Source organism: Raphanus sativus, chromosome 7 (genome assembly GCF_000801105.2).
Source record: "Raphanus sativus cultivar WK10039 chromosome 7, ASM80110v3, whole genome shotgun sequence".
Classification (NCBI taxonomy): domain Eukaryota; kingdom Viridiplantae; phylum Streptophyta; class Magnoliopsida; order Brassicales; family Brassicaceae; genus Raphanus; species Raphanus sativus.
Window position 1 is genome coordinate 9,900,107 of NC_079517.1, and position 17,042 is coordinate 9,917,148.

The 17,042-nt window shown below is 34.8% G+C and overlaps 4 protein-coding genes across 5 annotated transcripts; 2 read left to right on the top strand and 2 right to left on the bottom strand.

Moving 5' to 3' along the window:
• Window positions 1–198: 198 nt before the first annotated feature.
• Window positions 199–4,655, bottom strand: LOC108817855 (auxin response factor 8). Of its 2 annotated transcripts, XM_056990830.1 has the most exons (13): window positions 4,227–4,655; window positions 4,029–4,141; window positions 3,796–3,894; window positions 3,633–3,689; window positions 3,376–3,531; window positions 3,216–3,300; window positions 2,862–3,117; window positions 2,664–2,786; window positions 2,509–2,584; window positions 2,182–2,329; window positions 936–1,855; window positions 645–835; window positions 199–555 (listed from the first exon to the last, which is right to left on the bottom strand). In XM_056990830.1, the coding sequence occupies exons 1-13, from the start codon at window positions 4,267–4,269 to the stop codon at window positions 441–443; spliced, it is 2,382 nt and encodes a 793-aa protein (XP_056846810.1). In that variant the 5' UTR covers window positions 4,270–4,655; the 3' UTR covers window positions 199–440. The 2 variants fall into 2 exon arrangements, with proteins under 2 accessions (XP_056846810.1, XP_056846811.1); XM_056990831.1 differs by lacking the exons at window positions 4,029–4,141; window positions 4,227–4,655 and having other exon boundaries at window positions 3,633–3,685.
• A 2,514-nt stretch (window positions 4,656–7,169) lies between these two features.
• Window positions 7,170–8,926, top strand: LOC108818094 (sm-like protein LSM8). The gene is made up of 6 exons (XM_018590958.2): window positions 7,170–7,292; window positions 7,501–7,557; window positions 7,634–7,674; window positions 7,762–7,836; window positions 8,448–8,500; window positions 8,585–8,926. The coding sequence occupies exons 2-6, from the start codon at window positions 7,521–7,523 to the stop codon at window positions 8,673–8,675; spliced, it is 297 nt and encodes a 98-aa protein (XP_018446460.1). The 5' UTR covers window positions 7,170–7,292; window positions 7,501–7,520; the 3' UTR covers window positions 8,676–8,926.
• A 1,499-nt stretch (window positions 8,927–10,425) lies between these two features.
• On the top strand, window positions 10,426–12,537 carry LOC130497566 (ubiquitin carboxyl-terminal hydrolase 2-like). The gene is made up of 5 exons (XM_056990469.1): window positions 10,426–10,602; window positions 10,987–11,033; window positions 11,254–11,300; window positions 11,407–11,509; window positions 11,584–12,537. Exons 1-5 carry the CDS (start codon window positions 10,572–10,574, stop codon window positions 12,343–12,345), a joined length of 990 nt encoding a protein of 329 aa, XP_056846449.1. The 5' UTR covers window positions 10,426–10,571; the 3' UTR covers window positions 12,346–12,537.
• A 304-nt stretch (window positions 12,538–12,841) lies between these two features.
• On the bottom strand, window positions 12,842–15,505 carry LOC108818092 (protease Do-like 10, mitochondrial). Its single transcript, XM_056990481.1, has 7 exons — window positions 15,228–15,505; window positions 14,626–14,871; window positions 14,128–14,314; window positions 13,775–14,034; window positions 13,566–13,693; window positions 13,234–13,422; window positions 12,842–13,098 (listed from the first exon to the last, which is right to left on the bottom strand). The coding sequence occupies exons 1-7, from the start codon at window positions 15,457–15,459 to the stop codon at window positions 12,892–12,894; spliced, it is 1,449 nt and encodes a 482-aa protein (XP_056846461.1). The 5' UTR covers window positions 15,460–15,505; the 3' UTR covers window positions 12,842–12,891.
• Window positions 15,506–17,042: the final 1,537 nt, after the last annotated feature.

The following is a 17,042-nucleotide window of genomic DNA, read 5'->3' on the forward strand; positions in this document are numbered from 1 at the left end:
TAGTTTGATTGTAGCCTTTTATACCTGAATTATCTCCAAAAACAGCAGTTCCTTCATAGTTTCCTAACGCTTTCAAATCACATAATTTCATTCCCGCTATTGACATAATTTGATTATGTGAACAAAAAAAGTTGCATTGATCTTGGAGACCTCTTTAATATTTTCATATGAGGCCGAATATGCTGTAGAGCAGTAGCCTGATGATTAATAAACCATGATAAAGACTAACACGGGGACATTACGATAACAGAAGAAGAGTCTAATTGTTACAGCAAGACGAGTTAACGCTGCTACCAGAGAAACATATGTTTTATGACAGTCCCAGACAAGTGTCTTATAAGTTTCTAAGACTCAACTTGCGAAATGATACGTTCATACAGATATTCAAACAGATAAACAAGGGAAACAGGTGATGATGCCCCCAAATGAGACGAGATCAATCAGAAATGGGTCAGGTTCTGTGGGAAGGAGGATCCTTCCCCATGTTCACCACCCATTTTGTGCACATCATCCGGCGACAGTATCTTTATGTACCAAACGCTGTTCACAAATGACCTGCATAATAATTTCACCCCATTTTCAATCAAACTTTACAACATATGAAGGGAAGGGAAGGGAAGGAAAGGAAGAGAAAGAATAGTAACTCCCAAGGATCATCGCCGAGAAGAAGAATATCATCCTCCTTGTCCACGAATACAAGCTGCCAGCCTGATCTAAAGGCGTCTTCCAACAACCCTTTGATGTCAAACATTTTACCCAACTCTTCTATCAGCTCTTGATAGCTGCTGAACCTTGATATGTCCAGTGATCTCCCCACCGATCCAGATTTATAAACCTGAACACCATACCACCATCAACCATCACTATATCAATGTTACATTAAAACAAAACTATTAATGGATGGAAAAGTCAGACAAAAAAAAAAAACACAGCACCTTAACAAAGTTCTCTTTGTGTTCAACAACCCCATGTGCTGCTAACTCGGTAGTTCCTTGCAAAGCAGTGTTCTGAAATCCAGAATCTGTCAGTGGCATTGAGGAGGTATCAGCAGTAGCATCTGCTGAAAAATTACCAAAACGAGGAACCGTGGTTGGGAGGAAAAGTCCAGAGTCCGAATCACCACCAAAAAGAGTGAGGTTTTGGGTACTTGGAGGAGGTTCCAGAGATGGACTTGCTCTACCGTAGGCTTGTCCAAGCGACAATGGCTCAGAAAAGTAGTTGGTTTCAGGATGATGAGTGTGTTTTAGAGACCAATCCTGTGTCGGTGGTAATTGCTCAGACTGACCAGTTATAGAGAAATTCAACAGGTTGCCACTACTATCTCCAGAGCCTTGGAGGCTCAAGTTTTGTTGCTGTACTGGATTAGCTGCTGATGCGAATTTGCTGTTGGTGAAATCTGAAGGTGAAATCAAATCAGAATGCTGCCACACACGGTCCGGTTGCTGTGCCTGCACAGCTACTTGGTTACTAACTTCTCGTCGCATATTCTGCTGAGGAAGATTCTCGGTCAGAATCTGCGTCTGAGCCTGCAGAAGATGACGTGGGATTTGCTGTTGGTGATGTTGCTGCAAGTCGGAATTGTGGATGGCAGCTGATTGTTGTTGAAGATATTGGTGGTTTGGCTCTTGGAGATGGACAAACTGCTGTCTCAGAGGATCACCACCACCACCTCCGAAGTTTTGCAAATCGGCTGCCAACATTGCTTGGTACTGCTGATTCTGATCAGTTGCTAGTAGGCTGATATCGAGTCTCTGTTGCATCCAGGGGAATACATTAGGAGACGGGTAGTTTAAGGGAAGCAATCCATTCTCTCCAGCTCCACCACCCCTAAGCCATGTTAGGTCACCTCTGCTATCTGTAACAGTACATGAGTTGTGTAAATTACCTGTATTTATGAGCTAAAATCCAAGGCTCTCTTAAAGCTAATTTGACAAAGAATCTAGAATCCTAGCATACTCACAACTACATTATCACACCTGCATTAGTATTTGCATGTAACACTTCCATATGTAGAAAGATAGGCTTACCATCTACACCTTTGCTCATAAGACATTAAATGAGTAGTTTCCTTTTAAGTTTCAACTAATATCAGATCGAGTAGTTTAGTCGAAGCATGATTGTCTAATATCCTGTATGTTTTGAGTAAAAAGAGACACAGATCTCACAGCCAATGGTGGATACCTTGATATGACGTGGCACCCGGATGCCAAGGACGCTTTAGCCTGAGAGGAAAGAGTGATGGATACATGGGAAAAGTGGTGAGAGGTTCAATCTCCCATAAAGACGCTCTTGCTTGTCTTTCTCCTGCGGTCGACTCATCCCAACCAACCTACATCAATATAATATTTACATCTTTGGAATTTTAAGAAAGAGCTCTCAGTCTCAGCTTAAAGGCAAATACATTTCACATTTATTAGGCCTTCTCAGAACATGTATCGAAAACAAAGATGGGCTACATCTCAGATTATTGCAAAAAAATGTTTTCTTGTTATAAACTAAAGTGTGTACCTTTACAGAGCGCCAATGAGAGTTCGGCCAGAGTACAGAATCCAAATCACCTATGCCAGTTATAGTACCCATGTACCTGAAAAATTACCACCTCATTGTCAGAATATGTAAGCAGAAAAAAATAGTTAAAAACTGCATTTTCAAAGTGACTTTACCTTCGAACACTTGACTCTTCTGTCTCAAAGAGCATACGAAAGCGCATGCCGACTGAAACACGCGTGTGGAAAACAGCTTTGATGTACTTGGGAAGTGGTAGCACAAACTCAGATGAGGTAGACCTGATGAGCATAAAGAGAGAGAACGTTTGTCAGTGTAGTCATTTTTAAGATACCGAGAAGCTGTTGTTCTACAACCTTGGATGATAAAACACTGTGAAACAGCTGTTAGTAGCAGCCGCATGAGCAGCTGCAGCGAGGAGTCCAATATGCATGCTATCACTAGATAACATAGAAGATGGTACAATAGTCTGTGGACGGGTGGCATGACGAATTCCCAAAAGGAGTTGATTCCTTTCATTCCTGATGAATATGACAGAGTCTCCCGTTACGAGCCTCTTGGCACTGACAAAGACACTCCATCCAGTAGTAAGCAGATGCCGTTTGGGCTGTCCTGCAAACCACAATATGAAGAATGTGTTTTTCTAAGATCTTAACTTTAATAGCCAAAAATGACAAGACAACTATAAGTAGTTAAAAGGTGGAACCTACCGCGAAAGATATGCCTAAACTTCCATTCATTGTCATGGAGATCCTTTGCAATCAACTCTTGTGCTGGTGGCTGCTGTGTGTAATCCTGCAGCATTGCAAAGAGAGACATCTCAGAACATATCTCTCACAGTATTTACTATTAGTAAAAAGTAGTACTCACCAATGTAGGAAAGACTTTCTCAGCAGCGCGTCTAGGAACAGAGAACCCTCCGTGCGTACTAGTATCACTAGCTGTCAGCGTCTTGCAGAAGTAATTGCTAGGTTGCTTGCTCGGGGTTCCCAACTCAATCGGTACAAACGTATCCTTCTGCTCCTCCTATGACAGCTCAAACAAAACCCATTTTGCATTTTTTACCAAAACCGATTCTAGTACTAGTAGTAACAAATACTGAATAACATTTTTTTTTTGTATGTTACCTGTGTCAATGGTTGAAGTACCATTTGAGCATACACCTCATCCGTCTCTAAGTCTGCCTAAAAAAAGTATAAACAAAATAAAAAAGACCCATACACAACATCCCAAAGAATAAAAAAGAAAACAACTGAGAGAAAAAGACAGGGAACTAACAAAACTACGCACATGCATAGTAACATTATGGAGCTGGCATATTAGTTGTGGTGGTAGAGTTGGATAATTGGGTATGTGACCTTCAACTTCCTTATTAGTCGTAGCAGCAACCTATATATAGAATAAAGGCTTCCTTAGCTTCTGACTTGTTTGCAAAGTTCCATTTCATTAAATGCAACCAATCTCATAGAGGAAAAACACAAAAACAAAAATCCAAATAATTAAAAGATTAGATTGGAGAGAACCTGTTCACTGTGACCTTGAGGAAAATAGACAACACGGCTTCCAGATGAGGGGAGAGAGACCAATGGTCCAGCACAAGCATGCCATAGCTCAGAGTTCAAACACTTCTTCTCTCCTGAAACACAAGAAAAAAAAAATGACTTTTGAAAAAACGCCAAGTGGTAAGCAAAGCAAAAAAGAGACAACTCTTTTAACTTTACCTTCATGACTCTGATGACCAAACCCAGATGATGATAGATTCATCTTTACAGACCCAAAACAAAAACTGTTTCCTTCAGACAGCAAAACTAAACTAAACTGAAATTAGCAAATAGCCCTAATTTTTCCGTACAAATTTCTTCACTTCCAGCTACTACACCAACTATAAATCTTCAGCTTTAGCAAGACAAACTCTTCTTTCTCCATCTCCTTTCTTCTCCTTACTCCCCCTTCAAAGAAAAAACTCAAACTTTCTGCTCTCACCGTCGATTCAGAGCAAGCCCATTTTGTGAGAACTCGAAACTCAGTCTAATAATACACCATTAGGAGCTACAGGTACGCATTGGAAAACTCAAACTGCAGAGAGACAAGAAAAAAGAACAAAACTTGCGGTCAAAATATTTGTGGAGAGAGAGGAAGAAGAGAAGAGGAAGGAGATAAGGAAAAGATCTGTCTCACATCGCTTTCAGTGGAATTAAAAAATCGCTACGAAGCAGTTTCAGTCGCTGTCTAAAGGGCCTTGGAACTGTAGTGTAGGGAGAGAGAAAGAAAGAGATAGGTGAGAGAGAGAGAGAGAGAGAGAGAGAGAGAGAGAGACGTTTTCACATTATATTGGTTGTCTATTATCTTGATGGGAAATAGCGGATAAGCGGTCGAAAACGAGTCACGAGTCATTTGGTATTTTTATAAACTTACTATTCAATGTATTTCTTACCAAAAAAAAAAGAGATAAAAAATTTTGGTAACAAGACAGTAAATAAAACTTCGTTACTAAAATTATGTGTTAGCGTGTTCTTTCTGTTTATAAATTTAGACAAAATTTATAACAAAGATACATTTTATAATAAAAAATATCACACGGAAGTAATCTAGTGGTATGTAGATTTCATGGAAATTCGGATTTGAAGGAATTCCACCATATTTCATATGGATATAAAATTATACTTTGGAATTCATTTAAAATTCGTAGAAAGAATTTATCTATAAAACGTATCTCTCTTATGGGTTTATGCATGAACTTAAAATACTCAGAAATTTAAATGAAGTTTTGATCGGTTATGTTGAGTGATTTACCTATTAAAAAGAGAAATGCATTTTAAATTTAATTTTATTATCATGTGAGATATTATATAATGTATGTCAATGTTTTTAAACTAAAACATAAATCTTTATTAATGGCATTTTTATAGTTTGACATCCTTTAAAAATTACACACATTTCATCCACCTATTATAATTTATATACATTCACGACACGGATGGGGAATTTGATGGGGTCAAAAAACATTAAGATATATTTGTCACCGTTTTATTCGAAAGTGAAGTTTTGGTATGTTCTATAGAATGTATGAGAAATTTACATTAATTTCAGATCATATTTGCAACAGATTATACATTTTTATTTGGTAAGATAGTTTTATAATCAGCAGAATGATCAATTTATATAAATGCAGTGTAATCGTTCGTCGTTCATATGGATACAAAATTACTAGTTTAATTTGTAGATCTACTGATAGTGATGATGACAAAAGGATTATAATTTATATAGTCTAAATTGTAATAATCAACACTAACCAACTAGATCAGTCTACACGTTTAACATTTTGTCAAAATATCCCATCCTGTACAAATTTAAGAAAAGGTGCTTCCATTATGTATAATATAAATATACAACCATGTTAAATATTTTAAATATTAAAGTTAACTTTTTCCCACGTATATAATATCTACACAAATATATTTTAAATATAAAAATACAAAAATCTTTAAGTTAATATTTTTTCATAAAACTGTGAGACATATTTATTTGCATAAATATAAATTAATTTTTTATAAGAAAATATTTGGTTTCAGTGAAATAGATATATTAGTATATATATACTAATTGGTTAAATTAACATATACAAAATACAGTATATATATAATTTATAAGTCGATATATCGAATAAGAAATTACTTATTTACCATATAAATTTACTTTATTTATCAAGATACAATACAATATGAAAAATGTCACATATATAAAATTATTAAAAACCTTTAAAACTATAAATATTTGACATTATAAACTAAAAAGATATACACAATTATTTTAAAATAATATCTACACAGATGTACAGATCAAAGTTTTATATTGAACGGTTCGTTAATTCAAACAAATTTGTGTAACCACTATTATCTTGAAACTTAAAATAATTTTAAAATGTATTTTAAAAGTTATTTAAATGAATAGTTTTCTAAATTTAAAAATATTAGAGTCTTTATCTTAATAATTTATATATGATTTTTTATTTTACTTAATGTTTTTAAGTGCATTCAGACACAAAATTGAATTATTTTTTTGATGGTTTTACTTTTTGGATCATTGGATAATTGGATTATGACTAAACCAAGAATAAAAAGTTAATAACTATTAATATATAATTTTTATTAGTAAAGGATTTCTGACCAATGAAAGCTTAAGTGATATAAAAATGCATGTTTTATCCTCTTTTAAATTGCAGATTTTTAATTAAATTGTATTTTATATGGACCACTTCGAAGGCCGGTTTTTTTTATCGCTGATTTATTATGATATTACAATTATAATTATTAGGAACATTACATAGACGATTCGACAACCGACAATACTACCTGTCTTATGAAGATCTACGCCTAACTGCATCATCTGAGCCGTCCTATGAAGATCCACGCCTGATCAGATTTACTTGCACCATGTTGAAGATCTCTTGTAATCCTTTCTTCCATAATCGCATAGTTGCATGTAATCCTTCCTTCCATAATCTGCATAGTTGCCTAATAAATCGCGCTCTCTCCGGGACTTGAAACCTGGATTTGAGAAAATCTGTAATAAATTGTATAGTCTGGAAATCGAATCCTAGAGCTGGGTGTAGAAGCCTTTAGACTTTAACCATTAGGCTAAGGTGTTTCGAAGGCCGGTTTAATCTAAGAAAACACAAACCCGAGTTGTCTGGAAAAAGGGACGAAAGGGGTTTTAAATTTTAATTAGGGCTTTAACATTGAGAAAGCGAAAAGGGTTTAGATCCAGAAGCAGCAGCAGCAGCGAAGGTAGAATCTTCTCCCTCTCTCGTTTTCCTGAATATATTTGAACCCTCCGATTTAATTTTATTCCTCCAGGAGAGCTATTTACATTCCTTTTCCTGTTGATTCCTTGCCCCTTTACTCGTAATTCTGGCTTCTTATTCGGATTCTGTCGATTTATCCGTAATGCCCACCAAGTGTTCGATGAAATAACTATCTTTTTGTAACCTTTCAGGTCTTTCAACTAACTGTAGCATGGCGACAACTACTGGACTTGAGTCTCTTGTCGATCGTAAGTTGTCTGTGACATTTTTTGAGCTTTATGTCGCATCAATTTGTCTGAAAAGTCTTATCTTTTTGTGCTGCAGAGATCATTTCGGTAATCACCAATGATGGACGCAACATTGTGGTATGCTCTCTTCTTTTTTTTTGTTATATTGATTTTAAAAGAAAGTAACTTGTTAAATAGAACAATTGGTTGTTTGTTTTCTTTTAGGGACTTCTCAAAGGTTTTGACCAGGCTACTAATATAATCCTGGATGAATCTCATGAACGCGTCTTCTCCACCAAGGTAAAGGCTTCTGTTTTCTGTTTTGAATATTTCATTTTTAACTTTACAATTTTACCAAATTGAATGGATATGAGAAATGGACATTTCATGACCTGTGTAACTTTGTTCACTCCATTTTATAATGTCTAGTGAATTGTCGGATGTTGTGATTAAATGAGAAAAAGTACGAGTTCATTCGCTAGAACCTTAAGCTTGGTCTAGCCTTCTAGGTGAGTCTAATCTTCATTGTGGGTGTGTAGTTAATACATGACCACCAACCACCTTTTGTTTTCGCAAAGAGGTTGTAAGGTTTGATTCCTCTATGTTTTCTTGTTGCACTAAGAGTGTGTGTGAGGCCATGTTTATACTGCACTAGACCAATGGTATTGGCAGGGATTAGTATTCTGTAATGGCTTAAACTTTTAGTTTTTGAATTGGAAATAGAGATGTTTTTGTTAAAATAATGAATACATGTAGATTAGTCTTTCATTTTACATGTTATTTCTGTCTAAACGGAGAAAAGGCATGTGATCTCAAATGAGTTGTGTCTTTGGTTTCTTGTAAACATAAACAATTTCAATTAATGAGCACTAAGACCTCTTTCTTATGTTTCACGTGTCTTGATATCTCAGGAAGGAGTACAACAACATGTGTTGGGTTTGTACATTATCAGAGGCGACAACATGTAAAAAGACTCATCCTCACATTATCATCTTGATGGATGATTTTTTTTTTTCTAATAAAAAGTTTTGTGTTATATGTTGATCAGAGGTGTTATTGGGGAGCTGGACGAGGAGCTTGATGCTAGTCTGGATTTTTCCAAACTGAGGGCTCATCCTTTGAAACCCGTCGTGCATTGATTGAAAAAGATAGTTATGTTGAGTACTAAACAAAGAGAAAGATTGCAAACAGTTTGGATTAGTTTGTCTTGGAGTTGTGTGCTTTGTCTATCCTAAGGTTCTTTCTATGTCAAACGCTTTTGCCCTTGAAGATCTTGTAATTCCAAATCGTAATAGACTGGATCATTTGCGATCCTAGCGAGACATGAATTTTATCTTCAAAAACAGGTCTCCGTGATGTTTTTTCCTTTCCCGGAGCTTTTTTATTCCAATCCTTGAAGCGGATACAAAACTTATTTGAGGAAACTTGCTAGTCAAATTCGAAAGGACCACTTAAATTGCACGTTTCTAATATGAAAGGAAAGCGACATTACGGAATCCCAGATTTACTTTTGTTCTTTTTTTGGCTCAGTTTCAATTTATATTACAAACGATTTAGACCACATATCAACCACAAAGACAGTGGAGTAAAGAGATGGGTTTCAACCACAAAGACAATGGAGTGTCTGTTATCACTTAGGACTACTTCTATGAATCCTACGCTATTTAATCAAATTCCATTGTACTCTTCAACCACACGGGGAAAAATTATTCCATAACTCGAAGTGAACCATTTTTAGAACCACCTAAATTATACCACAAAATATCAAGAACAGAAAAGCTATCCCAAGTCGACTATGAACACAATAATTACACTCGTGGCAATTGGTGCCATAAGATCAGTGTGTATGTACATGACCAATCACTACAGCACCACCAAGGCGCATTGTCCATCTAAATGTAGATCAACACCAGGACTCGTAACCGTCGACATCAGTATTCAGCTGAGCTACAAAACGTCCCACTGAAATACAGGTTAAAACTTTGGCAATACAACAATCCAGCACTCTGAACAGAGAGGGACACGAAGCAAACACTACCGGATGAGGGAACGGAACGGTATTATTGGGAATGTGTCACTTCAAATTTAGTATGTTGTACGATTATATTCTTATAATCATGGAAAATAGTCATTTTAGATTTCTATTTTAATTGTCAGATTAGTATATATCGAAAAATATTTATAGTTTTAATGTGAGATAAGATCAATATAATACATCAAATAAAAATAATGTTAATAATATGACCGAAATTTTAAAGTTCATAAGAAAATTATTAAAACACATATTCTTTCTTTTTGGAACACTAAATCTAATATTTGTGTAGGGCTGTAAACCAAAACCGCATCTTAATCATTATTTAAAAAATATCCAAATAGAATTTTAAAACATGATAGTTTTAGTTCAGAGATAAGTCGAACTGAATCGAAATCCGAAATAGGATTCGATAAAATTATAAATAAGTTAAATATGTTAATATCTTATATATTACATTTATTTAGATATTTTAAAGTATTTTTTTAAAAAAATTGTAGTTTTGTTTTATTTGTTAATTTTGAAAATTTTAAATTAGTTTAGGTAGTTTAACTAGTTTTAATTATATTTTAAATAATTTATATTTTGGAATGTTATTTGATTTTTATTTAAGTTTTTTGAAAAATACTTTTTAAACTATTTGAAATATTGGTTAGAATCTGATTAGAACTGAATTGAAAAGGAGCCAAATTAAACCGATCTAGAATTTAATAAAACTGGAATAAAATTCATGAGCATAATAATAGCAAAAAAATTGATCTGAACCAAACCGAATCGGATCAATCAAATCGAATTTGATGGATCCCCAAAGCCAAAACACCCAAGGCCTTGGAATAGACAGTATTTAAAAAAAAAATAGTATATGGCGAAATAAAGCGAAGTTTAAACCCTAATTCCCAAATCGGATTCGATCTCGAGCAATCCTAAGTCCGTCTCTCTCTCTCTACTCTACTTCAAAAGAAAAGGCGTTCGTTCGCTTTTCCTCTCTCTAGCTCGTTTCGTCATGTCTTGGTGCACGATCGAGTCGGATCCTGGTACGTACGTTTGGTCTCCTCCTCATCTTCCCTTGCGATGGATGGATAAATATCCTGTTGGGTTACTAACTTGAATTGGATGTTAAATCCAAAGTTCTCTTTTACCATATCTTTTGATTGTTTTTACCAAAAAAAAACAAAAAAGATTTGGAATTTAGGCTCCTACTGTGCCTTTGGTACTATCTTAAAGTGTTAGGCTTTGGAAGTTAAAAGTAACAGATTGTAACTTTTGGAGTTTATTTAAGTAAACAAGTGTTGGTATATAGATCCGTCCAAGGTTCCGCCACTCTTGTAACTGTCTTTTAGCTTTCTTATCTACTGATGATATATTCCATGGTGGAGTCTTTGTGTGTGTTTGCTAATTGATTTACATGTACGCAACAGGTGTGTTTACAGAGCTTATTCAACAAATGCAAGTCAAAGGTGTCCAGGTCAATAATAATCTAACTCTTTTTAGTGTCTCTCTGTTTTTTTTGTTTTTTTTTTCTATATACTCTTTAGCAGACTTCATCATGAAGAAAATATCTAAACTTCCTTAGTTTTTTCGTACTCATCTTCTGTAGCTACTTTCTCAATTGATAGTCTCTGCCATTTAGTGTCTTGTTTATGATTATTCTAGTCCATTTTTGATTTATACTCCTTGTTCTGTAGGTTGAAGAGTTGTACTCCCTTGATCTTGATTCTCTCAATAACCTCAGGTGAGTAGTTATATTGCCTCCACCTGAATGTTTCTGCTTATTATTTTTAAAAGGAGCTTTTAACTCTTGTTGTAGCTAATGCCCTTATTAATATTATGTTTTGTAGACCCGTATACGGTCTGATCTTTCTTTTCAAATGGCAAGCTGGCGTCAAAGATGATCGTCCAACAATCCAAGATCCAGTTTCTAACCTCTTTTTTGCAAACCAGGTTTTTGTATAAAATAACATTTTGATTAAATAATTTTTCTTATTCAACCTCAATCTTAAAGCGTTCTTTTATAGGTCATTAACAATGCTTGTGCAACCCAAGCGATCTTGTCTATCCTCTTGAACTCTCCCGACGTCGACATCGGTCCTGAGCTCTCTACACTGAAAGAGTTCACCAAGAACTTTCCATCCGACCTCAAGGGCTTGGCCATCAACAACAGCGAGGCGATAAGGACAGCCCACAACAGTTTCGCAAGGCCTGAGCCATTTGTCCCTGAGGAACAGAAAGCCGCTACTAAAGACGACGACGTCTACCATTTCATAAGCTACATACCTGTGGATGGAGTCTTGTACGAGCTCGACGGACTCAAGGAAGGACCCATCAGTCTTGGTCCGTGCCCCGGGGACCAGAGCGGTATCGAGTGGCTGCAGCTGGTTCAGCCGGTGATCCAAGAGAGGATCGAGAGGTACTCGCAGAGCGAGATTAGGTTCAATCTTTTGGCTGTGATTAAAAACAGGAAGGATATTTACACGGCGGAGCTCAAGGAGCTTCAGAGGCAGAGGGAGCAGATGGTGCAGGAGTTGGCTGGTGTGGAGAAGAGCCGTGCGGGGGAGCTTGAGGTGTTGATCGGTGAAGTGAGGAGCGGGATCGAAACTGTGAGTGATAAGATTGTGATGGAGGAGGAGAAGTTCATGAAATGGAAGACGGAGAATATTAGGAGGAAGCACAACTACATTCCGTTTCTGTTCAATTTCCTCAAACTTCTTGCGGAGAAGAAACAGTTGAAACCTCTGATTGAGAAGGCCAAGAAACAGAAGACTGAAAGCTCCACTTGAGAAAAAACCAGTACCTGTTTTGTGTCGGTCTTGCCAAGAGGCATTTGATACACTCTCCTGTCGTTGTCTTTTGTAATTCTGTTTTTTTCTTTATCACACAAGAAATAGATTTTCTCTTAGATGAAGTTTGATTCCCAATGGTTTTTGTTGGTTTTACATTCACAGTAATCTATCTGAAAGGTTATTAACATGTTTTGTGCTCGTACGCAAATATGTTTTCACTTTCTGAAATTGGCTATGATGTAATCACCAAAGTAAGTAACGTTGCACGGTGCAACGTGCACCTAAAAGTAGTCTGTTATGAACTTATGAGACCTCATCGTCCAACACTCTTTGAGAATTTATGCCAAAGTCTTGTCTCTACTCAATATCACAGTTAAAACCTCTTCTCATATTTATATTTACTAAAATCACAAATAAATTTTCCTTGTTGATCAGAAGTTGATAGAGAGAAATCAAAAAGATCTATATGTAAAACCCACCAAGCAGCAAAGTAATAAAATCACAATCTTCCTTTTTCTCTTTGGTTAATTAGCTACAATTCGGTTACAAAGATTGAAGGTCATTAGACATGGTCGCTGGTATTCCATAACGTTTTAAAATCTTAGGAGTTGCTCTTTTCCCAGACTTGTAGCCGATGATGATGGTATTATCGTTCCCTAGGTCAATTCTCAAATCCTCAGTGCAACATTTGTCGATGAGCTGACGTAGATGCTTCAGATTCTCCACTTGCACTCCGTTCACTTTCTTTACCTGTTTCCACCCACAAATATGATTCTTTTTAGTGTAAAAATTATCTTTCAAGTATGGAACTAGCTATATGATTCATATCTGTCACGGGGGGCATATTATAGTCAATACAAAACATGACTCGAGAACAGAAGTTACCCGCGAGTTGTTCAAAAACGTGTATCCGACAGTGGTCTCATCCTCTAACACCTGAGAAAGTAGGACGATCTGTTCACCGGCTTTTTTGGGTATCGTTACTGGCTGAGGAGAAGGAAAAAAGACCAAACCCGCGAATATGTAATAACTTGGAAGCTTATCAAATTGAGACACTGGAAGTAGAGGTTCCACCTACGTAAGTACCATGCACAACACAAAATGTAAAAAAAAAATCGGTTGAACTAAAAAAAAAAACACATAATAATTCAGAAAGAAGTTACAAAACTCATACAACAAAGTTTTAAAAAAATATGATGGAACGTTCATTAACTTACGGGGGTTATATTGATATTGAATTCATGTGTTTTTCCATCTCTTAGGACTTTCAGAATTGTTGTTTCGCATGGTTTCTTCATAGAAACCAAGTGATTGAAATCTATGCTTTCTGTCTTCCGGAAAACAACTGTATCAAAACATAAAGATGGGTGAATTTTCACTACTGAATCAAAAGATTGAACAAAATTTTGTGTAATAAAATGTTTACCTGTCTCGTCGTTTCCTATGGAAACACCATCAATCGAGAGAAGAACGTCATCTTTTTTCAGAATACCATAAGAACTCGACAACGGGTTTATTCTTTTTATTAGAACCCCTGTCATTTTAGGGGTCATCTTGAAGTAATTACGCATACGAGCATTCTGCATATGCTGACACAATATACCCAACGAGCAGAATCCAGGGAATTTGTCATTTTCTTCAGCACCAGATATGAAATGCTTAACTACTGGAGTTGGGATAATGCAGCTGCATATGAAAATCACCAAAAAAAAACTTTCAGGAAAAAAGAAGGTTTGTCTCCATTTATTCAAATTTCAAAGATTTACAGTTTTAGCTCACCCTGTGTCCTTATTACCTTGAAACGCTACACCAACAACTTTGTTATCCATGAATGCTGGACCACCACTATTTCCAGGATTAATAGCTGCGTCTGTTTGTATTGTCATTAGACTAGTTTTGCTGTAAGAGTATCTGCCAACTTCAATCCTAGAGACAACTCCTTTCGTAATGCAAATGTTATCACCACCTGCAAAATGAGTTCATAACATAAGTCAATAGTGTCATCTTTTGTTGAGTTTCAGCAAAATTGTGGCCTATGAAATAATTTCAGTACTCATTTATCTTTAGACACGGTAGTACTTCCGTAAATAAATGGTGCGTTTTATTGTCTATGGTTTTCCAAATTTAGCATGGTATCAGATAGACTAACATGATATCTTAATTTTACTAAATTATCATCTAAAAGATATTTGCAAATATAAAACGAAACCATGGTCATTAAGCTGTTTTAATCACTCTATTATTTTCCTTTACTCGAACAGTAATCTGAATTTTTACCTCTTGGATATCCAACAACAAACACAGTTTCGTTAAGAAAGGGTACGTCTCCGAAGTCCAAGGGCTTCAAATCCTTCCAAAACGTTTTGCTTTTAATCTTCAAAATTGCCAAATCGCAAGCATGACCAACTGATTCGACTTCTGCTTTGAATTTGGTTGGTGAACCATGCTTTCTGACTTGCACGAATGTGTGATCAGCGACTACATGAGCGTTCGTAAGAATCTTATTGTTTGATATGACAAATCCTACATCAATTAGAAACAAAGATATGATTTAAACCATGCAAAGAAGAAATACAAACAGGCAAGTGTACGTAACAACCTAATTAAGTAAACCAAGAACATGCACACATCGGGTTCGTGACGAATAAGATACACTAGTAATCCAAAATTTAGGGTTTAGCGGATGTTGATTTTTGCAAAAATACCGAAAACAACTAAAACATGAATAGTTAGTTTATTTCCATAGATTTAAAATATAATTACTTTTGATGATTATCCTAATTTCACATACATCAATATCTAAGCGTCATGCGACGAATGTTTTAAAAAAAAAAGATAAAAATAAAAATCCACAAGAGGAAAGATCTGTGATCCATTACCAGAGCCAGAACATCGTCGCGGCAGATTTTTTTGCCAAGGTTGCAAAGCGTTAGACTTGGAAGAGCTGCAAAACACTTTCACCACCGAGTTCAGCGCCAAATCAATAACAGAATCCTTTGCGTTTTCCGCCGCCAGAACGGAAGAAAAGCGGCGAGAAAAGGTTGTGTTAACGCTCTGGCTGCTAGTGCTAGAGCAACGAAGAATAAGAATACGAACAGACCCTATAAACATACTTTTTAAACTTTGTCGGAAGTTCTGACGATTCCTTGAAATAGTTGTAGCTTATAGAGAGAAAGAAACCTCTTAATGTGCTGCAAGAATATCATATGGACCTGTTTACAAATTTCCTAAATAGTCTCTTTCTATTTCTAGTTTTTTTTTTGTTTTCTAAATAACCCCAAACATTACATTTTAATTTACCAAACTAGGTTTTATATGGGTAAATGCTAATTATGCCCTCATTACAAAATTAGTTAATTATTTATTCAATATTAAAATATAAATAAATATAAAAATAATAAAGTCGAAAATAATTTTTATCTAAACATTTTTCTGAAATTTTTACCGAATTCTTTTTGATTTTTTTTTCTTAAAATAAGATTAGTAAGCCCTTTTTAATTATGTAGAATATCTTTTTCAATTTGTAATATAAAAAATCTTGAATTCAACAATGTTTTCATAAACCTGTAACTAGATTTTATGAATTTAACTTGTATGTATATTTATGAAGGTTTTCCTAAATGTATATGATAGATTACTGAATTTAAGTTATATTCATATTTAAATATGTATAATAATCTTTATAAAATTTAAAATATTAAATTTAATTTTTTTTTTAGTTTTGGATCTTGCAGCAATAGTTTCTTTGCTTTCTCCATCTATAATATTTTTAAAACAAAAAGCTTGACTAGTTATATAAATAATAAAATAAATAAATAAATAACACATATTAACTTAAATTAAACTTACAATATCTTGTTCAGATGTACCACTTGGATGCATGTTTTGCATTTGGATCATACAATTCTTCAAGTTTCTAACAGCATACAAATAGTACTAATCATATCTTCTAAAGATCTATTGCTCTAATTTCCCAACTTTCTTTTTTTTTTTTTTTTGCATTGTAGGTTTTTGTTATTTTTTTCTCATAATGTCTTGAAAGCTTGATTGTTGCTAGTGATGAGATCTTGTGATATCTCTAAATAAACATGACATAACAACTCATCTTTTTGTTGATTGAATGATGTGCTTCTACTTCTCTCCATTTGTGTATGCAAGAAAAAGATATGAATGAGTGTCATTTTTTTTCATTTGGTAGTCTATTATTTATACACCAAAAAACATATAGTAGTTCAAATCAGTGTGAATATGGTTAAAAGTTAGATATTATTTGAGGTTGGATATATAGGGAAAATGACAAACATTCAATTTAATGATTGTTGAGACATAAAATCTATTGAATGGTGTAGACCAACTATGATAATTTTTTTATCTTATTTATTGATTATATATGAGAGTATGTTTATTGATTATATATTTAAAATGTATGTTTATTTCTTCTTTAAAAAAATTTAGTGACTATAGTTAATTATTAAATATATTGAAGGTTAAAATGTAACAAATAAAATTTGTAGAGCAAATATTTTTAAAGGACCGTCGTTGGAGATCCTTCTTTTTATTCCTTTATTTTGAGTGGATCCCTTCTTTATAATAAGGGGATGGTTGGAGATGTTCTAAGGTCATTTCTAATATTGATACCAAAATACCAAATTTAATGTAATTTCATCTCTAACAAGAAACCAAATTTGATATCA